The sequence below is a fragment of the Podarcis melisellensis genome, assembly GCF_964234715.1.
Source record: "Podarcis melisellensis genome assembly, chromosome: 8".
NCBI classification, from domain to species: Eukaryota; Metazoa; Chordata; class Lepidosauria; order Squamata; family Lacertidae; genus Podarcis; species Podarcis melisellensis.
The window spans coordinates 73229547-73251489 of NC_138540.1; the positions used below are offsets into that span (position 1 = coordinate 73229547).

Here is a 21943-nt window from a genome sequence, read left to right on the forward strand (position 1 = left end):
CGTGGGATTGTGGAGTGGTTTGAATCCCCCAAACTCCGGATCGCTTCGGTAGCGTTGTGCCCTCCAGCCTCTTCCCGGACCAGGGGAGAGCTCAGTTTGCGCCTGCAGAAACGGCGCACTTTTAACGTCTTAACAAATAAATATCACTCCCACTCGAAATTAAAAGACTCAAATTAGAAAGATACATCTGCTTCGGGGATGGATGCGCCTGATGTTCAGTAACAGGCAGGGTAAAATCCTGGGATTTCTGCATTGCTTTCTATGGGCTGTGCGCGCGAGGTTCCGTCCATTTACTCCGCGTGTCATTCTACCACATTTCCTATCTCTACTAACGGGCCCGGCAGATGGTAATAAGATACCCTACGTTCCCACCTTGCCGCCTCTCTTGACTGACAGGAGCGCCGGTCGAATGGCCTCTCCGTTCCCCGCCCACTTCCCTCTGATCGACAAGAGCTCTCAGCCAACTCCCGTCGCAGGTTCCTGGGACAAGAAACGGGTGCCGGTGGAGTGGAGGCGGGGGGGGGGGGAGAGAAAGAGAGATTAATCCCACCCCGAGCCCCGCCTCTTGCCCGTGTGAGTGACAAGCCGACGAGTCAATGATTGCCCCTCGCAGCCGAAAGAACCCGGCTCACCTATTGGCTGAGGCTGTGGGCGGGCTCGCAGCCGGAGGGGCTCCTCCCCTTTATGGTGGTTCTTTAACAGCAGGTAGGTAGGGAGGTGGTTTTCGGTGCCCTGGAGCGGGTGGGGGAGGGGGAGGCGAGTTCATCCACCCTCCGGCGGCGGGAAGGGAGGCCGCCTGAGGTGATTCCTGCCTCGGGGAATGGCGGCGGCGAGGGGCGGCGCCAGGGCTGGGGGTGAAGGGCCTTAGCGGGCTCCTTCCTAGCCTAGGCAACGGTACCCGTTTGCCCTTCAGCCGAGAGCATCTCTCCCGCCCCTTTCCAACGGCCTGTTTAGAGAAATCGGGGGGCTTCAGGCCCTTTTTAAAAAGTGCATTTTGAAATATATACATTCCTAGATCTACGACTATATAAATAATTGCAGTAAGAAACGCGTGTTTTCAAAAGGGGTTGTTGTTGTTGGGGTGTCCAGGGGGATCTATACATGTGTGAAGGGAGGGTATTATTTTTTTCTGTTTTGTTTATTTATTTATTTGTTTCTGTCCTGTATTTTGTTCTGTGAACCCCCTTGAGATCTTATGAAGGGAGGTATATAAATCTAATTAATAATAGTGATAATAAATATTTGTTATCAATAATAATAGTGTAATAAATAAACCTAATCTTAAGTGTTTAGAGCTAAAACAGGACCCCTGGCTAATCGGTGCAGCTCAGCCTTTCCGCAAGCCAGGTGAAAAGCTGGCTTTCCTAGCTTAGGTTTATTGATTTGTAAGTTTTGCTTATTATATTTCTGTCCTCAAGGAAGGGTGCAGCATTTTTCATATGCAGATCTGATTTTTCTCCTCATAGCAGTCCTTCGAGGGAGGCTAGGCTGAGAGATAGTGCTCACACCCACACCACAGGTTAAAAAGCACTCTGATACAGATCTTGGGGTTTGTTCTTCAGGGAGCAAGTGGTTTCAGATGGGAAGGTCTGAACGCACAAGTGGCTTGCACCCTAATATCAGGGAGATTGCACCAGTCGCATCACAACCTTATTCTTTAAGAGTCTCCCTTACCTCACACTTCTTAAACGGGAGCAGAAAGGTGGGTGGAGACCAGATGCAAAGGCAGAGAAAACTCATTTGCCTTTAATTGTTTATGTAGAAGTAGGAATTGTGGTAGCTCTACCTTGTTGCATAGAGGCAAGGAAAGAGGCATTTGCTAAAATTCCCTTTTTTACACAACAAACAAACAAAAATAACCACCCAGGAACTCTTTTGTACTTCCACTACATCAGGACATCTGAATTAGAATTGGAGGTGGCCTTTGGGCCATCTAGAACAACATTTTTTCCTGAGGAGAAAAATTGCTTTGGGGAGCGGTGGGGGTGGACACAATGCACAGCTGGTTTCTTCAAATTGGTAGAATGAACGTACACACAATACACAGCTAGTTTCTTTCTTCAAAATGGTAGAATTGGTTTCTCTTAAGCTTATCCTTTGTGGTAATAGAATTGGGAATAGAATAGGTAATTGGAGAGGGCTGTACTAGTCCAATGCCTACTGATCCCCCCCCATTTTATTGCAGAAAATTTCTGCAGCCTGAACAGATGGCTGTTCATCCTCTGATTGAAGATGTCCAGCATGGGACCCACTTTGGTTGATTGGTTCCATTATCAAGCTGTTCTTAGTAATAAAAAGTTGTTGTTGGCATCCGTCTGTCTCTAGAGACAATGGAGTGCACCTCTGGAAGTCAAACGGTTAGAAAATCACAGCACCTGCTGTGGCTGCAGAGACTGATAACTTGTTATGTGTAAGCAGCACCATAGTGACCTCCCCAGGGCGTAAGCCTGGGCAGTGTGTTTGGAGGTCCTAGGCTGCTCATACAACAAGATCCACCTCACGGCCTCACTGATGTGGTCGAAAGGAAAGCAGAGCAATACATTTGGCACCTGCTTGGCTGTAGGAGTTGCCAGAAGGAGGTGTACAAGGTGCTACCCAACTGTCTTGGGGACTGCATTTCGAATTTGTGTAGGGTTTACCCCATAGACTTTTCTTCTGAAGATATCCCGCAAGGCAGCAGAGGTTTAGGATCAGAGTTTTCCTTTTCCTAGATGGGCTACCTTCTCATGTTGAAAAGCTCCATCTGCCCAGAATTCTCTTCTGTAACTTAGAGCCATCTATTTCTTCCTTCTGGGGTAGCAGGAGACAAGTGATTTTTCTTTTGCATCACAGCCATTCAGGTATTTGAAGAGTGCCATATTGCACACACAAACACCCCACACCCTTCTCCAGGGTAAAATAGATGGTCTGTTCTTTCAACCTTTCCTCATAAGACTTTTTCATATTTCTGACTATCTTCATTGTCCTACTCTAAACCTGTTCCAATTTGTCTGCATTCTTCTTAAAGTGTGGTGCCCAGAACTGGACACAGTTCTTATCTGGAGGTTTTATTAATATAGAATGAAATGGAATGCTTACTTCTAGAGACTTGGAAACAATGTTGCCTAAATCATTAGTTTACTTTTGCACAGAGACACAAAGATACAGGGCTAACAAAATAAAAAGCTAAAAACAAACACAGTTTTAAAATTAATAGTGTTTTGAAGGTTAAGATTAAAGGTGCATTCTTCAGGTTAAAAAATGAAGTGTGTTTAGAGAACTGAACAGTATCAGACTTCGGCTGGATGACCATGGGCCAGTCACTATCTTTCAGCCTAACCTACCTCATCGTGCTGTTGTGGAGTTAGAACAATGAAAATCCCTTTGTAAACTGCCCTGTATTTGGAAGAAAGTTGAGAAACAAATATTTAGCCATAATTCTTATCATCACCATGTTTTTAAGCACCCAGGGAACTAGGATTTTTCCAGCATCAATTAGTGACAGCTGCATCTTCTGTTGTTTTAGCAGGTGAATAAGACTAGCTGACATTTAGTGTGAACAGATACCCTACTTTCCTGAAACTGGGTATACATACAAACCAGTGACTTTCTTACTGGATTAACCTTGGGTTGTTGTTAACCTAGCTTCCTTCCTTCCTTCCTAATGGCATTTTCTTATGAGCTGGTGACCTGCCCTGGATTGATTCCACTCCATCTAGTATGAATGGAAAGATGTAGCTATTGTGGCTGCCCTGAGTTCAGATTCCTGGGTTTGGCGGCTGCAGGAAGCTCTGTATAAATGACACATGGAGGTGGGTCAAGCATCACCTACAAGGCGTTCCTTGCATGGAGATTGGGAACCTTGAAATCCCTTGCATTTAAATTCCCTTTCTTTGTATCTGAGTTGCCGGTGCATGGACTTCCATAGGCCAGACTTTTTGCGTCTTAACTTCCGCCAACAAAACTCTTCGATTTCCCTTGGTAATGATGAGGCGTGACAGACCACAAGAGCGGGCAGCCAGCTGGCCAGCAGAGCACATCAAGGTGCTCCTTGCCCTGTGGACCGAGGCAGCAGTCACTCACGATCTTAGCTCTCATGGGAGAAACCGTGCAGTGTATGATGGCATTTCCCAGCGCCTCGCAGAAATGGGCATTTACCGAACCGGGGACCAGTGCCGGGAGAAAATGAAAGGCTTGAAAGTGGCTTACCGGAAAGCAAAAGAAAATAACTCAGTTGGGCGACCACCCATCAAGTGTCCATTTTATGATGAGATCGACCAGATAATGACACAGTATATAAACTGCAGACCAGGCTTTCCCTCAGAAGCTGGTGAGGGGTCCAGTATCTCTGCAGACAGACAGGAAGGCATTTCTATATCTGAGCCTTGGGGGACCCAGTCTAGCATCAGTGAGCGGTGGGGGTCTCAGGTCTCTGGGCACTGGTTGTCACAGACTGCCGCCTCTGAAAGCCAAGGGACTGATGAATTCAGCTATGCCCAGGCAGAGTCTCAGGATGCCTTCGGTGAGATCCAAGTCATCCCAGTTCAAGTGAAAGAAGAGGAATCGGAAGATGAAATATCACCTGAGCTTGGTAAGCTCCATTGTTCATTTTGCCTGGTTTATTTCAGCAGAGCTCCTCCTGAAGGATACCTCAGGTGGGGCTGACATCTTTGATTTGAATTATTTGTTTAACTAGAGCCTTTTACTGGGTATTTAGCCTCCAAGGCCTCTGACCTGCACTTCCCTATATTCTTGGCACCCACATATGTGTCATGTGCTTGTTTCTCCTCTGCTCTCCTGAGAAGACTTTCTAGATGCCTCTCAAGTTCTGCTGTCTTTGTCCCCTTGTATTGTAATCTTTTTTGCCTGTATCAAAATTGCACTTTATTGTTTCATAATCAGACCAAAAATAGCTTAGACTTGGACAGTTGGGGCACCTGTCCGAGATGAATGTAATCTATGCAAGAGATTACTATGACACCAACTAGGGTAATGAATTGCAGCACTTTCGTTCCTTTGGACTGCAGGATCCTCCATTATAAATAACATGCTCTCTTTCTAGTTTGTTAGCCTTGTCCAGTTGATTCATCTTGAGATTCATCTAAGAGATTGACTCTTAAAGGTCAAGAGCTCCTAGCACCATATGTACATATGCATCCAAGTGGGTGCAAGTCATACTAATTTCATCATAATTTCATAATTTGTCATCTGGGTAGCTGCAGTACAGCTGTTTTTACTTGCACATTGCCCACAATTTCAGGGTCAGTTCCAACAGAAACTTTTTTGCACTCATAGGGTCACATTTTAAAAAGTGATTCTGCATATACTTACATTTTAAAATGTTGGAATTAGTTTTTCTAAATAGATATCCTAGATCACTGCCCTTGGACTCATCCTGCAAAAGGTACATGACAATCAAATAAAGCCAAATCATGCATTCAGAAGAAAGCATGTGATGCATTCTTCATAGAACTCTAGCATGTAGGTCATGGGTGTTGTGTGTGTGAATGCTCTCCCAGGTCAAAAAGCTAAAGTACTTTCCCCATAGGCCCTAACTTTCCACATAGAGGGAAATTTGATGTAGAGGAGTACAAAAGCTTGGTTTCCTAACATGCATTCTGAAGTGATTTAATCCTGTGAGGATTGTAGTGGTTGCTTTTTTGGACGTTTGAATCAGCTCTCATTCCTTATGGACCAGCATGCTCTGTCACTAAGGTGGAATGTATCCTGGGTATATGCACACCATTGCATTTCTCTGGATATTCATTGTGCTTTGTTGCTTTCCTTATAGATGTGGCCTCTCCTATAGTGATGGAGACCCAGCCTGCACCAAGACATCTCATATCCATGCTTGACCAACGTCCCCACCTCCGAACTCGGAAGCAAAAAGCTCAGGGAGATGGGCAGTCCAGCTTCCCAAGGGGCACTGGCCAGAAATATGGGCGTTCACATCAGCTGGAAGTGCAGAGAATGCAGAGACAGGTTGCTAGCCAAGTGGAGGAGAAGCAGAGTTTAGCAGAGTTCATCCAGCATGACAGGGAGATGCGCCGGGAGGATAGGGAGTTCCAGGCCCAGCTCTTTGAGAAGCTTTTTCAGAAGCAAACCGAGCTTGTCCAAGCACTAACTCAGCGACCTCCTGCCAGTCCTACCTCCACTGCTTGTACCAACGCTTTGCACACCTTGCAGGTGTCAACAAAGAATGGAGCAGGAACCGCTGCAGGCCCTGGCTCACAGCTACAGGCTTTGCTAGAACAGATAATGCAAGCTGATGTAGCAGGAAAGGGCTTAACCAGACTTCCTGTGAAGGAGGCACTTGGAGGAGCAGTGAAAGTTCCCCCTGAAGTGCAGTATTGGACTGCTGAAGAGATACTGAGATGGCTACTATCTCAGCAGTCTCCTGGAGACCAATGCCAAGAGGTGCTGACGGGCCTGAGGCCTCCTCCTGTTGCAGGGCACATGGGGACAACAGGAAAGGGTGATAACCCAGAGGCACATCTCTCTGTTTTGAATCCATTGTGTGATTCCTACCAGAGTTCTGGACAGCAAGATAAAGGCCAACTTCATAGCAAGACCCAACAACTCTGCGGCAGCAATTGTGCTAAAGCGCTGGAAACAGACATAGACTTAGAGACACAGCGTCAGTCTTTCAGGCAGTTCCGCTACCAGGAAGCCCAGGGACCCCAAGAGGTTTACAGGTGCCTGTGGGGACTTTCCTACCAATGGCTGAGGCCAGATGTCCGCAGCAAAGAGCAGATCATGGAGCTGCTGGTTGTTGAGCAGTTTTTGAATATTTTGCCTGACGAAATCCAGACTTTGGTACGTGAATGTCAGCCAGAAAACGGCAAGGAGGCTGTGGCCCTGGCAGAGAGGTTCCAGCTTCACTTTGAGTCCAAGAGGCAAAGGGACCAGGTAGGATCATATTTCTGATTATTTCTGATTCTTGCTTGGAGCTGACTTTACACAGGTTTCTCCTTGGCAAAAGGACACTAGATAGAAACCTAAGAATTCTAGCCCTCAGCTTTTAGAAGGAAGGGACAGAGATTTGTGACAGGGTGGGGCCAGGTTGGGGATTGAGTAGGCAGGAACAGTATGTTCTGCAAGGCACAGAAGACTGTCTTCTGATTCCTGGAAACCATGCCTGCTAATCCCTTGGGTTTCTTGGCCTTTGGTTAACACTGTACGGCAGGGGTGCAGAACTGGATTCAGATGGTAATCTGGATCCTTATCTCTGCTTACTGGCAGGCTATGTTTGGCAGATAGACAATCGAACCACACAGCACTTCCAAGCCCTGACAATCCAAGCAAATGGTTGGTGCTTGAGGAGCCTTGAGTGCATTGCTTCCCAAGCACTGGCAATCAGCTGATAGTCTGTGGTATTTGGAAAGCACTGTGCAAGGGGCTTTGCAGGCATCACCAACCAGCTGAATGTCAGTGCCTGTAAAGCATCTTTCATCCAAGCCTTGCCTTTATCTATTCCCCACTTCACATCATCTTGGGCGTTGCTTGGCCAAAAAGGGAAAGGCAGACCTGGCCTGCTGTGTGACTATTCAAACTTTTTCTAGACAACTATGATGGCAGAGTTTGCTTTTTAGAAACAACAAACATTTCATTAGTACAAAACATCAGATTCTTAGCAACACATCCATGTAAGTAGGATACACTCAGTCTTGTTAGGACTTGGGTGTATACAGTCGGATTCAGTCTTTAAGGAACATTTAGAATGAATTGGATCTCCAGTAACAAACAGCAAGTTCAAATCATCCATGGTTCACAGATAATAGGGACCAACACCGACATCTTTGGTGAAACTAAAGGGCCTGTTAACTTGAGCAGAAGGTGATGAATGCAGATGTGGCATTCTTACTGTTCCAGGCACGGGTGATATCCGATGACATGGTAGCAGATTCCCCCCAAGAAGAATTGGATGAGGTTCGGAGACCATCTTGCATCAAAGACAGTCAAGAGAACCCTAGGAAAGTTGGTAAGGCATGCCTTCCTAGATTGCATTAGGCCATAGAACCCCACCCTTACTTTTCCAGGTTCATGGGATTACTTGTTGAGGAAATGCCTGACATCATTTCTCCCTCACCTGCCACTCCTCGTAGTAATTACATCTATTGCTTGGCAGTAAACCTGCTCCTGCTTTCATCTGCTTAACGGAAGGGCTCTAAAATAAAATTTACTCCGAATTCTACCACTTTCTCCTTTGAGTTCTTCATGCTACAAGAGACTACACTATGCTGCCTTCTCAGGGGCCAGAGGGTATAGTAGACTCTGAACAGATAGATTTGGCCAATTATTTATGTGGTTTTGCAGAATCCTTCCATATTTCCCTCTTCACACTGGGATGATTGGAACTACTGCTAGATACAGGATCATGGTTGTAAGGACACTTTGATTGGTAATTCTTTTTTCCTTAAAAAAAAATTATTATTAATTTTTGTAGAGTTGGATGGGACTAACATCTAGTGAGTCAAATCCTGCACTGCTAAACAAGAGCATTAATACAATTCAGCCCACACCTACATGTCTTCTGTCAGCAAACAAAATAGCAGACGAAAGCACAGGAACCACCAAAACAATGAAAATGGTGTTAAAGGGATTTATAAATTGCCATGCCTGCAAGTAATATGAACTTCAGATCGTATCTTTCACCTATGCAAATATAAGTTGTAGCTACGGTTGTATGATAATTACAACAATTTCTCAAAATGCCTCCTATGATGAGATCTCCAGGACTGTGTCCTGTTTCATGCTTCAAAATTATGTTCACTAGATAATCTGATCTTCAGGGGAAGAGATCCTGTCAGTCAGATTTTTAACATGAAGAAAAACTATCCTCCAAGTCGCCTTAAGGGAATTTTTATTCAGACCCGTTGAAAGGGTGGCAGGGGTATGTTTCTTTGTTTACATGGGGTGGAAAAGGTATGCCACACGTTAAAGGATAAAATACATTACTATGCAGAGTGTGAGTTCTCTTTAGGATATTGTGATATATTAAGTGTCCTTATTGAGTGGGCCTTGAGAATACACTTTTTCTCAGTCTCCATTCATCATCTGTAATATGGAAATAACGGTAACCCGCGTCAGGGTTTTTGTGGTAGAGGAAGACTGCCAAGCATCTTTTGCATTCAGAGGACTGTATTCATGATTATTCATGGCCCTTCCTGATGATCTGTATCCTAAGAAACCTGTTAAATAAGGAAACCTGATCCTCTAGGGGTGAGTGGTGCCCTGTGGCATCAATGGGCCTGGAACCCAGATCTTCTGATTCCCAGCCTAGGGCCTTAACCACAAGCCCATCTGTTATTTTTCTATCTTGGCAGGTCTCTCAAGATAAACTTATTCTCCACCTTCAGGTACAGAAGCACACCTTCGGCTGAGGAAGAGACCAAAGTCAGGTCCAAGGGAACGGACTGTGGCCACAGAAGATGGAGAACGTGGAGAGGCAGCAACAAAGCAAAGGAAGCTGAATGATAACTCGGAGGAGACATCTGAGGCTGGGGAGAAAGCTAAGCAAATGCCAACCCCTGCACCAGGAAAGCAAGCTGGGAAAGCGAAAGGGCGGGGAAGATCTGTTTCCGGGTGCAATGTTGCTGTGGCTGTAGAGAGTCTGGTTGAGGGGGGAGCTAAGATGGAGGGCAGTGGTAGGGTTTCAGAGGCTCTGAACGGGGTGCTCTCTTCTAATTCATCATGTGAGCAGAAAGCAACAGCTGGCCTTGGGCCATCTCAACTGGTCTTTGACAAGGATGGCAATGCGTCCTGCCCCCAAGGAGGGAATGATGGTCACGTATCTCCTGAGGCAGATAGACCTTCACTCAGCGACAGCATTGAGATGTTGCTTCACTCTCCCTGGAGTGGAAATGGCAGTGGCGACACCACCCACGATGGGCCACCAGGCTCTAGAATGCTACCTCCGTGTGCCAGTTGCACCGTATTGAAGGCTGAGCTGGACACTGTGCGTGAGGAGCTCCGACTAACCCAAGGTAACTATTGGCATGAGCAGACAGCAGCTGTTTCATTGTGGTGCCATGCGTTGCCTTTCAGGCCCTCTCAGGCACCTATATCGTGACTGCATGGAATTGGTGAGTTCCGTATTATGCCCACTCATGGGAATGCCAGTGAAAACAAGACTCGCACATGGCAAGTCCCACTGCCTCCTTCCGTCATAATGTCCAGGAGCACCTGCTTTGTGAACAACGCGTTGATGCTGAGTGATGTAGCAGATGCTTCTAGATGCTATGGCATGAAGTGAGAGCACCCCCATGGTGGCATACTCCAGTGGGGTGTGGGGTATTGTCTTTTGTGTTACTGTATTTTGTGTTCATATGTTGCAAACTGCCCTGTGAGCTTTGGTTGAAGGGTGGTATATAAATTTAATAAATCAGCATAATCCACACATCACTTTGCACATTTAATACAGAGCGTGTATTAGATATAGTATATGTAAATTTAAATTTAAATAAAAACGGCAGAGCTTGTCAAGTGAACACAAGCAAAGAAGAGATGATATCATGGTATGATGATCTAGAAAAAGCTTTGCAAAAGTGGGTTTTGAGCACGGATTTAAAGCAAGGGAGGCAAATGGTGATTAGACAGTGATTATTCCAGACATAGAAAGTGGCACGATAGCAGGCAGAAGGGGAGAGGTGAATAGCAGATAAAAGGAGAGATAAAAGTTAGAATGATAACAGATGAGAGATAGAAGCTGAGAGTGAAGAACTTTATACTTAATGATTTGCACTCTAGGGTTTTAAGGCTAGTGCAACAAAAAAAGGGAAGGGTGTGAGGTGTATATTATAAGACTTCAAAAAAGAGATTATTGACTAATGAAAGATGGCAGAAAGAAATGTTTTGGGGGTGGCCAACCAATGGTCAGTGTTTGTGGGAGCTGTAATCCCAACATCATCTGCAGGACCACTGGTTACCTACCACTGTTCAAATAAGAATTGTTGGCAATGCTACCTGGAAGTCGTACTGACTGCTCCATCAATGAGGGTTGTTATATTTATTTTTTTCATTTGTACAGCTTCCACACTATATGGGTTGAGTGGTACCTCTTTACAAGACTTATCAGAGGCTCTTGGCACTATTGTGCACATCCTCAGCAACAGGAAGTCACTGTCAGCAACAAACACATCCCAGAATGTTGCCGAAATTCCCAGCAGGCCAGCATGGCGAGAGAGAAATGTAAGTCTCCTCTCTTTGCTATCCATGTTTAAAAGCAAACTGTTCTTTCCATGTTTTCTACCTCTCATTTTTTTCCTTTTCAGCAACAAACACTTGTTATCAGGCCTCTCTCCAAACTGATAAGTTTGGATAATTCGTAAAATGTAGGCAGTCTAGCCTGAAGAGGGCTTACTGGTTCCCTTTTCTCTTGGTCTAGATCAGGGTTGGGATCAGGCCTGCGAAGAGCTTGTCTGAGGCCTCTGGTGGGAGTCTTGTTAGATTAAAGTTATAAACTCAACCAGAAAAGCAGCCACTCCCTGGAGGGTCCCCCCAACCAGCTTAGTCCTCCAAAGCCTGGGGAAAGTGTACAGTGGTGCCTCGCAAGACAAAAAGAATCCGTTCTGCGAGTCTCTTCGTCTAATGGTTTTTTCGTCTTGCAAAGCAAGCCCATTGACAGATTAGCGCTATTAGCGGCTTGTAGCGGCTTATCGGATAAGCGGCTTAGCGGCTTAGAAAAAGGGGGGGAAGGGAAAAAACCCTCAGGAACTCGCAAGACATTTTCATCTTGCGAAGGAAGCCCATGGGAAATTATGTTTTGCGAAGCACCTCCAAAATGGAAAACTCTTTCGTCTAGCGAGTTTTCCGTCTTGCGAGGCATTCGTCTTGCGGGGCACCACTGTACCTGGCTGCCCCACCCTGTTCTGCACTGGCTGGTTGGGATACCTGTGGCCTTCCAGCTGTTGGATTCCCATCACCCCACCCAACATGGCGATGGTGGGAGCTATGGCCCAATAACATCTAGAGGTCACCAGGTTCCTCATCCCTGCTCCAATACAGTGCCCTCACAGGATTGCTTGGTCTGCTCAGACTGGGTGGCTTCATTGGAGCTTGGGGAAGGCAACCAGTGTGGGAGCAGACCAGGCCAAAGTTCCATTCCAGAAGTAATTATCCAGGTACCAGATGAAAAAGACAGCGGTCAGGACTCTGAAGTCTTCTTTTAACAGTTTGGTTTCCTCTTGTTTCTTAATGAGAAGTTAAAGCAAATTTCTGAATATCTGGTATTGGATACTTTTGGGAGATGGAGGACAGATTGAAGCAGTTGAGGAATGTTGAAAGTGACATTGGTTTCTGGAAAATCTTTAAACCATTTCTACTGTCAGTTTCTGTGGTAAGTTTTCATTTCCTGAATGTAATATATATAAAACGTTTAATTGGATACTAACTTTGTTCTCTCCTCAGCATTTCTGAAACATAAGCTGAGCATCAAGAAATTGAGCATCAAGAAATTCAGCAGCAATATTGACGTTAGGATGAGGACCTGAATTAAAAGGAAAAAGCTCCTTCAGCTCTTGATTTTCCGAGACAACCAATCTTGCTACATTCATTCTCTTTTGTCCCTGACCCCCACCCTTAGCATATCATGTAAGTTGCTCAGACTGCAGCAGGCTCTAGAGTTGAAGCTCTTTGCCTGCTGTGGTGCAAATGTTGACTGTCATTACTGTCCTTCTAATGTTACTCTAGGATTTGTTTGTTTTTATACTGTAGTACCTGTTTCTTTCCTGCTTAGCTCTAAATAAAGCAACTGGGAACGTTTTTGTATATTGTCTGTGGGCACTAAATAGCATGGGTGTTGAGCCAGTTGGCACAGATTCTTGTTCAGGCCTTAAGTCAGAAGTACCTGAATCAAATGTTCACACTGCCTCTAGAGGGAACACAGTACAAGGCAAAGGCTGTGAAATGGTCTAGTTTAGTCTTTACGTTTAGTCAATTTTTCATACCTTGAAAGTTAAAAAAAGAACCATGGACTCTGGTTCTTACTATAGTGCTTGAAGGTATGAGCAAAAAAAGGGAGGTGTGGAGAGAGGAGGAAAGATGATGTGAACTAATACACATATTTAATTTCATGGTGGCAATGGATAGTTTCTCATGCTATGTTTTACGGGTGGGGGGAGAGAGAATTGACCCACGGGCAACATCTCAGTGCCTTAAGCACACCTTCATTATCTGAACTGATGGAGCTGTCTTAGGCGAAGTCGGACTACTGGTCTTTCTAGCTGATGGGATTGCTTTGGGGTAAGAGTCTTTCCCAACCCTGCGACTTGCAATTCATTGAGTTATGCTGTGAAGCAGGAATTGAACCTGGGACTCCTCCAGAAAAGGTATAAATAAATGACAGCTGCAGATAATTATATTGGACCATTTATTTTGTGGGTAACCAAAGAGAGTTACCATAATTTAATAATCTCATAATAAGATTTAATAATCTACTAATAATAAGATTTAATAATCTACAAGGAACATCAATTAATAAATGAGTTTAAAATTAATTTAAAATTAATTTTAATAAAATGAAAATTAAAATGAACCTTCTTTGTAGGTCCAATGTCACATTTTCCTGCAGTGAGGAGAGGAGCCTTGAATGGGATATGCCAAAGCTTAACTGACATGGGGGATCAAGATGTGGGGCTGCCACTTTACTGAGAAACTACCTATTCTAATACCCTCCTACTGAAGGATTTCTTGGCAGAAGCATATATGTCCAACTTGTAATGTTTACCAGAGTTTGAAGCTGTCCTGCAATGTCTCCCAGCTGCAGCTAGTGCACAATGTTGCATTACAATTGCTGACAACAAAAGGCCTAGTCCCATGTTCAGAGATCTACACTGGTTGTCAATTTGCTACTGGGCCAAGTTCAGAATGTTGCTATTAGCATATAAAGCCCTTAACAATTTTGGACCAGTATACCTACGAGATCGCCTTATCCCACATGCCCACTTGGATTGGTGGAATTGGCACTACTGTAAGGGCCACATAATGCCCATCCCGCAATTGTAAGAAACATTTAGTGAGGCAGCACCTGCACCTTGAAACTCCCTGCCTATTGAGATCAAGCGAGTGCCTTCACTGTCCACTTTTGGGCCTGCAAATATTTTTTTTTAAAAAAAATCCTGTGTAGACAAGCCTACCCAGATGCTTAGAAAGCTGAGATAATTTTAATGTTTTAGTATTTTAACTTTCGTATGTTTTAAAGCATGGTTGCGAATTTTTCTTGATTTTACTGTTTTGCCTTTTTGCAAACCCCTTTTGAGGGTGGTTGCTTTTTTAAAAAGAACCAAGCGGTGTATAAATTTTGGGAAATAAATTAATGAAAGTACTACAGAGGCCTTCAAGCTGCTGTGGTTGTGAGAGTGTTGAGTTGGGGGGACACGCTTCCCTAAAAGACAGCTTGCCTACCGCACTGACTTCCCTGTACAACACCAGCTACGTGGGAACGTCGTGGTGGGTGGGGCTGAGAATTATAAATCAGCGTCATTTCCGGGAGAAGAGGAAAAAACCGTTTAAACGGAAATGCCGCTCCACCCTCCGAATCTCCATGATGCCCTGCCCTCTTTCTTTGTCTGTTTCCCCGAACGCTCCCATGGGGAGCCCCAACAACCAGCAAAGTACGTATTGCCCACTTGTGGGTTCTGGAGCTTTCCCCGCCTTGCTGGCCACGTCATGGATCACGTCACGCTTTTTTTAAATGGCCAAAAGCCTGTTGTTTTTACCAGTCCAAGTAAAGCCTGAATGTTCTTCACAATGTATAGCTCTATGGCCCTTTCCCGCGTTCGGCTTCTTGGCGTAGAAAGCGTCAGTCGCGATTGGCTGTTTCTGGCGTTCTCTCTCCCGGAAGTGCCTGGGGAACTTCCGGAGGCGGGACCAGAGTGTTGGAAGGAGGCCTCGGCTGGGTGAAGGTACGCGCAGCTTCCCAGATCAAAACAAAAGGGATGCGGGGGGGGGGAGGGGGCAGTTGGCACCTGCTTCTTCCTTTCATTCACTTTGAACCTTTCCTCTTCTGGTTGCTAAAGGAACAGGGGTGGGTAAATCCGAATTAGGCTGTTCTCACTGAGGCGGAGTGAATCCGAATCGAGCAGTCCTCACTGGAGCGACGCGTCAATAAGTTTGGGCGCCTGCGGCCCGTCGTGCAAAACCTCCGTGGGCTCCACATTGAGAAAGGGAACGGAAACCGCGTCGGTTTTTTTACTTTGATTTTCCCCGATTTTTCATGCGCGAGGACGGAATCGGTTTCCTGTCTAGGTTTGGAGCGCTTCAGAATGCCGCTCTTCTGAACACGCGTGTGCTTTTGTGTGTGTGTGATTTTAATGCTGCAACCCTGAGCTTCGTGGCTGAGGAGCAAACTTCATTGACCTCAATGGAATATCTGGCTTCAGTTGTGCTTAAAAGGTGCAGGGAGGAAAGGCGCAGGCAGTTCTTTGTAACCCCCGTGAGGAAAAGCAGGGCAGGCAATGGCGCTCATTCTTTGTTTATATGCAGGACCTTAAGTCACATTAAATGCTGAAATAGCAAGTGTATTTACTTGGGAATAAGCCCTGCTGGAAGACTATTAAGGAAACTTACCTAGGCTGTAACGTTTTGTGCAAATGGCTTCTGAAGATGGGGTATTTTATCCATTCTATTGAATTTGTAAGAATTTTCATCTTCCGATAGGATGGACAGAATAAATTAGGGGGGAATCCAGGATCTTACTGTTGGAATGATTTTGCTGTATAATGGGATCTCACACACACTGATTATGTAACATTGAAACGGGGAGGAAATTCAGATCTACTTGTTAAGGGCCTGCTTTCCGCATTTGAGAGTGTGCTGGAGCAGGATCTAGCCCATAGCACAGAACTGTTTACCCTTCAGAGGCTTGAGCAGAGATCTTTCCATCACCTGCTGCCTAATCCTTTCCATCTATAGGGGTGCTTGGAGTTGAACTTAGGAGCATCTTCATGCACACTGAGTTCTGGTACTTCTCCCATCTCCCCAATTTAGCCATTCCACTCATGTGTGAATAATCAGATCTTACTTTGTTTTATTTTCTCACATGAATCAAACTGGCCAGAACTGGCCATGTGTTGGAACGAATATACAGGCAAAATGACCATACAAGGAACCTCAGGACCAGGGCCTTATGCAACCCTCCAGGAATCGGTCTGCTCCTCCTAGCCATACATTCCACTGGCCTTCACACCCTCCTTGAATGTTTTTGTCTGCATGGAATGTGTCTTTGAATTCTGAAAATGACGCTTGCTTGCTTGCTTGGATGGATGGAGGAGAGAAAGGGATGTGTGTAGAAATTAGCCTACTATAGGAAGGTGGCATTTACACTGGTTGCTTGGCCCACTTTTTGCGTGGCCCTCTGGTGCCCACTCACCACTGATATGGGACATGTGGCCTTCAAGCTAAAAAAGGTTCTCCATCCCTGCATTAAGTCATACTCTTAAGTAATGCCATTGGAATCAATGAATTTGACTAACTTTAAGTCCCTTGATTTCAGAATATGTCTTATATTCAGATGCTGAAGCACAGCCTGAATATTAATTGTCTGTATTGCTCTCTCTCTCTCTCTTCCTGCACCCCTTGCCCTTTGCAGAGTTTTCTTGAAGCAAAGAAAAAGCAGCACCTACCAGGTACTCTGTTCACGAAACATCCTAGCATAGCTGCTGGGTTGGCAAACAGCCTTGTTGTGGAAAATGGCCACCAAGGTGAATGAGCAGAGCCTGGATGCATCCTGCAGTGACCATGCAAAGGAGAGGGATCCAGGTAGCACCAACATGGCTGAGCATCAGGAACTGGATAGAGGCGAGGCCAAAGCAGCTGGTGAGTGTTCAGGAGGAGGAGCTGAACATTCAGAGATGACGCAGCAGCCTACGGATCAGCGTCAAGCCCCAAGACTGCAGGTAAAACAAGAAGAGAAACCAAAAACTGAAAAACCCTTGGTGCCCCCTGCTGCAGAGGCTTCTGTGTCAGTTCCAGTGCTGCCCTTGGGAGAAGGGAAAGGGGCAAAGCGGATGATGGAGGATGATGATGGTGATGCTGACATCTTTAAAGAAATGCCGGATGTCTGCCAGGAGGCCAGAGCGCCAGGAAGGGCCATGCTCCTGCCAGATCTCTTTGGGGAGGCTCAGCAGGCTCATAGCAGTCTGGCTGCTGGCCGGGCTGGAGGATGTGCCAAGGTGGAGCAAGCCATCCCATGCCTGCCGAACGTAGGCTCTGAGAACCAGCGCAAACGCTTCCGAGGTTTTGCCTACAAAGAGACCGAAGGGCCCCAAGTGGCCTATGAGCGACTCCAGGAACTGCTGTTCCAGTGGTTGAAACCAGAGGCCCGCAGCAAGGAGGAGATTGTGGAGCAGTTGGTGCTCGAGCAGTTCCTGAACCTCCTCCCAGAGGATGTCCAGCGCTGGGTTCGGGAACGTCACCCTGAAAATGGGGATGAGGCTGTAGCCCTGGCAGAAGACTACCAGTTTCTGCACCCTGAGCCTGGGAGACGGCCCTACCCAGAAAGGGCAAGGCAACGGTCTTCAGCAAGGAGTTGGCTCCGCTGAAGTCACTGAATCAGACAAGCAGGACTGGTTATTGGTAGGTAGCAGGAAGCGACCATTATTAATTCAGTACGTTGCTTAAGTTTTCTTTGGGGTCTGTTAGTAGTAACATTGCAGTGCACCTGCAATGGGTGGGTTCTAGGCAACTGCTTCTCCCCAGCACTTCACAGGATGGTAAAGAGCCAAGCTGTTAAGAGCCATTATGGGTACTCTCTATTTATTGCTTCTGGCAGTGATGATCTGATGAAATGTTTAAAACTAGATTTTAGGACTGTGCATGTGACTTTGAGATGCACAGGAATTTTGACTGACAAAGCGGGAAGTAAATACCTAGGGACTACTAGAAAGCCCTTATCGCTTATTACACAGTGAAAGTAGCCAAGGAAACACAGGTATCTTTTGAAGTTACATGCTGCAAAGGCAACCCACTTTTTAAGATGGAAAATGTGAACAACTGTGTGCACAGGTTTAACTGACTTGAGAGTGTATAACTTCACTGACTTTCAGCCACAAGAGTAGCCATTGAATCTTTAACTGGGCTTCCCATGTATGGTGGTCATAGGTAAGAAAATATGGTTGTCTGTGAAGAACAAACCAAGACAGCTATCCTCCATGTGCTGATGTTTTGAGATCCACATGGTATCCTAGTTTTTTTTTTCTTAATTCAGATACAAATACACTGGTAATCAGCATCGTTATACCTGAAAGCATTAAAATAACCGTGCCAAAGGCTGGAGGGAGGGAATTGGCAGCTGGAAAACAGATTTTGGGAGATATCATCAGAGCCTGTTGTTGGCTGGTCTTGTGGTATATATATGTTTTAGAATTGGGGGGCGGGGGGGAATTACCTGATGACAGTGTGTCACAATGGATGGAGCAGCCATCTTCCCAGATAGTGCCCTCCAGATGTTTCTGGACTACCACTCCCATCACCCGAGGCCATTGGCCATCCTGCTTGGGGCTGAGGGGAGCTGGAGTCTCCACAACATCTGGATGGCTAAAGGTTGGGGACGGCCAGGTTTAGAGTGTTAGATTAGGGCCAGGGAGGCCCAGGTTCAATTCAGCGATGAAGCTCTCTAGGTAACTTGTGCCAGGCACTGTCATCATAACCTATCTTATAGAGTTCTTAGGATAAAACAGGCAGGGTGGAGTGGAGAAACTCATGGATGCTACCCTGATCTAATTGAAGAAAGGGCAATAAATAAATAATTTTTGGTCCAAAGAGGCATTAGTCTGGTTTGCACATCACATTAAATTCACACCAGCTCATTCACATTAAACCACAGTTTTTGCCTGTGGTTTAGTGTGACGTGAACCAGGCCATTGTAAAAAAAGTCTAGTCTGCTGCCTTGTTGCTTTGTACTTAATGTGTTACTCTTAGGCTAGTGTATTCATTCACGTAAGTAATAGATAGATGATACCTATAATTAAGGATTAGACTGTCCATCTCAGGTGCCAGGATTAGGAATATCTTCAAAGGACAGCATATGGTCAGCTACAGAGTATCATGGTTTTCTGTTCACACCATTTCACCTGGCTGCTTTGAACATCTGAATGTATTTGGCCAGCTCTATATTTCTGGAATTGTTTACCATTTCTGATGAGTCCTTGGTTTTCCTTACAGACTGAGAGAATCAAAGACCTAGTTATCTACCAAGCCGAGCGGGGGAAACCTAAATGGGCCAGAGGAACTCAGAAATCACAGTGCAGTTGCTGAGCATGAAAAGACCTTTACACAGCCTTTCCCTGCACGGAGACCATTAACTGGAGCAGAACCCTTCACATCATCTGACTTTTTGTGTGTGTGTACATAGCGGGGAGAAGAAGGGGAATTTCAAAATCTTGCTTGGTCCTTTTTGCAGCTTAAAGAATGCCCTCTGTCCACTAATGTCATAGGAGTAAGTTGGAGAAAGGACAAAGCGTGAAGGGAACTTGAGAGCTTTCAAAAGGGAAGGGGTGGGCATGACTTTGGAATGTATGTACATATGAGCATTCTGATAGGATGCAGAAGGGAAGGGTTTTGTGATGAAAATGATACCTGCCAGTCTGCCACAGGTTGGTCTAAGGCATCTGAGTCACCTTTTCCTCATCTCTTCCCCCACTCCTCAAACAGTCTCCCATGCCCTCCTCCCATCAGTTTATGATTGGCAAGATAATGTTTCCTCCTGATTCCCCTCCTTGCTTTGTGTTTGTAGGGGTGCCTCTTAATTTGGAGAGATGGCCTGCCCTGCTCATCCTTTCAGAATTTGTGTGGGAAATCTTGAAAAGTCACTTTGTACCACTCCCAAGACATTTTGTGTGGCAGGGCAGACTTTGAACACCTTTGGGGAATTCAGGGCTTCTGTCACAGGCCTATCTCCTCACTACACCCAACATCCCTATAAACTGAAGTGAACTCTGTATGTTGCAGGTACAAGACAGTTGCTGCTGTCAAACACTTCCACATCATGCAAGCCCTGCTGTTGCCAATGTAGTTTGCCTTGATCGTGTGGTGAGTCCCCATGTCATTGCTCTACCTTCCTCAGAGCTGCTGGCATGGAGATTTGCCATGCAGTCTGGCAGACCTACATGGGATTCTCATGTTGTGGTATCCCTGAAGAGTCTATCCACTCAAAAGCATTTTGAACAAGCCACCATGCAGCAACCTTAAATTAAGCTTGCTTAAGAGAGAGCTTGTCTTACTGGTCAAAAAGGCAGACATGGGCTCCAAGGTCCACCATAATGACTGGCCTCATAACCCACAGAATTCTCCCTCCTTGCTTGTAACTATCTTTCAGTAGTTTGTCAATGGATTTGGAGCCTGCAGTACTTATCTGTGAGCCAAAGTAGTCACGATTTGATGAACCAGCTGTTTGCTGGATATCAAGCATTCTTCAGTGCTTCAAGCTGGGCTTTGTTTCTGCAACATATTTGAGGAATGGAGTGGAAAGGGAAGGGTCTTTTCTGCAGCTCCCCCCAGGTTTGTATTAGTGTGTTGAAATGGGAGCAAAGTGTTTTCTTGCTTGTAGAAACTAGGTGTTTGATACTCGTCCTGATGTGATGTAGCTTCCGCTTTCGCCTTGTATCAGGTGAACTTTAGCCCTGCTTTCATTTGTGTAAATTTCTGGTGTGTGTGTGTATGTCCGTGGATGAGCACATGTAATAAAGGATCTTTCCCCCACAGTGGTCTGGAGTTACCATCCCTTCTGCTTCAGAATTCCTATTTTGAGCTCTTCCTGGTCACTTCACCATATTCAGAGAATAGGGGATTTGAATAGTCTTGAATGCTAGAGGCTACTTAATCCTGTCCAACATTGAACACCCTCCAAATAACAACTTGTGCTCGAGATGCTGGTGTATGCAGCCATAGAGGAAATTATAGCCCTTGATAAACCTGGATTTGTCCAGTACTTTAGAAAACTTGTTTCAACTAGTTGCTGCTGCTACAGTTCTCAAAAGCAAATTCCATCAGTTAATTACAGATTTTATGAGAAGGTACAACTTTTGGCTGTCCTAAATCTGCTTTGGAACAAGCCCTTTTAAGTCCCATCAATTTCAATGGGAATGTTATCTGTCAGCACATTCCATTCTGTGGAACTAGAAGTGCTTAATATTGGCTTGATCTTGCACAATGTGATTCATATAACCATTCATTTAAATCTCTCATAAAAATCTGCTAAATAATTTGGAAATTTGTCTGATCTCTGCATTTGGACACCTCTGAAGATGAAAACCACCTTTTTTGTGGTGGTTCCTGAGATCAAGGAGCAGGTTTTCATCTATGGATAGAGTTGCCATTTGAATCAAGATAGTGGACTGAAAGTGCAGGTTTTTTGGTTTCTTAGAAACCAAACTCCACGTTATCAGCTTTCCAACTGCACACACGCGCACACAAAAACCTTCCATATTTTGTGTCCAACCACACACTAAAAAGGTTTCAGGTTCAATCCCCGTATGGGACAGCTGCATATTCTCGCGTTGCAGGGAGTTGGACTAGATGATCCTTGGGGTCCCTTCCAACCCTTATGATTCTAAAAAACACCTCACCTTCCTGCACAGACTTAAATTAGGCTTGAAAGAAGCACTGTTGTAGGCAACCTAATGGGTCGTGGGGGCAAACAGGTCTCAACTATTTCTCTGGTATGCAAGAGTGCCCATGGATCCAAAACAAGCTGGCCGCCTCTGATCTACACAAAAAGATAAAGCACATTCCAATTGAGGCAATGTTTCCAAACCATGAAAACTTTAAAAACTCTTCCCATAAGTTGAGATCCCCAAAGGTTTTTCTAAAGAATTAGAGCAGGACTAATTGATACATGTGTTTTGCTTCTGCCAGCTGCAGCTTGCTCCCTTGCCACTGCAGCTGTTTCACCAACCAGCTATTTCCTCCCTCTGTTTCTCTTCCTGTCCCACCCCATGGAATTGGCTTGTGATTACTTATTTCTCCT

At 45.3% G+C, this 21943-nt stretch overlaps 2 protein-coding genes across 4 annotated transcripts; both read left to right on the plus strand.

Moving 5' to 3' along the window:
• Window positions 1–581: 581 nt before the first annotated feature.
• On the plus strand, window positions 582–12741 carry LOC309375898 (uncharacterized protein). 2 transcript variants are annotated; one of them, XM_081921836.1, is made up of 6 exons: window positions 582–705; window positions 5771–6888; window positions 7852–7960; window positions 9339–9965; window positions 11009–11169; window positions 12388–12741. In XM_081921836.1, exons 1-6 carry the CDS (start codon window positions 597–599, stop codon window positions 12394–12396), a joined length of 2133 nt encoding a protein of 710 aa, XP_081777962.1. In that variant the 5' UTR covers window positions 582–596; the 3' UTR covers window positions 12397–12741. The 2 variants fall into 2 exon arrangements, with proteins under 2 accessions (XP_081777962.1, XP_081777961.1); XM_081921835.1 differs by lacking the exon at window positions 582–705 and adding an exon at window positions 1206–4570.
• A 1989-nt stretch (window positions 12742–14730) lies between these two features.
• Window positions 14731–20676, plus strand: LOC309376378 (uncharacterized protein). Of its 2 annotated transcripts, none has more exons than XM_081922678.1 (3): window positions 14731–14882; window positions 16568–17553; window positions 19141–20676. In XM_081922678.1, exon 2 carries the CDS (start codon window positions 16668–16670, stop codon window positions 17517–17519), a length of 852 nt encoding a protein of 283 aa, XP_081778804.1. In that variant the 5' UTR covers window positions 14731–14882; window positions 16568–16667; the 3' UTR covers window positions 17520–17553; window positions 19141–20676. The 2 variants fall into 2 exon arrangements, with proteins under 2 accessions (XP_081778804.1, XP_081778805.1); XM_081922679.1 differs by lacking the exon at window positions 14731–14882 and adding an exon at window positions 14934–15004.
• The last annotated feature ends 1267 nt before the right edge of the window (window positions 20677–21943 follow it).

Bases quoted from the DNA above. Each gene is read 5' to 3' on its own strand.
- LOC309376378 (XM_081922678.1), top strand. From the start codon at position 16,668: ATGGCCACCAAGGTGAATGAGCAGAGCCTGGATGCATCCTGCAGTGAC.
- LOC309375898 (XM_081921835.1), top strand. From the start codon at position 3,964: ATGATGAGGCGTGACAGACCACAAGAGCGGGCAGCCAGCTGGCCAGCA. The intron at 7,961-9,338 runs GTAAGGCATGCC...CTCCACCTTCAG, and splicing joins AGAGAACCCTAGGAAAGTTG to GTACAGAAGCACACCTTCGG. The intron at 9,966-11,008 runs GTAACTATTGGC...TCATTTGTACAG, and splicing joins GGAGCTCCGACTAACCCAAG to CTTCCACACTATATGGGTTG.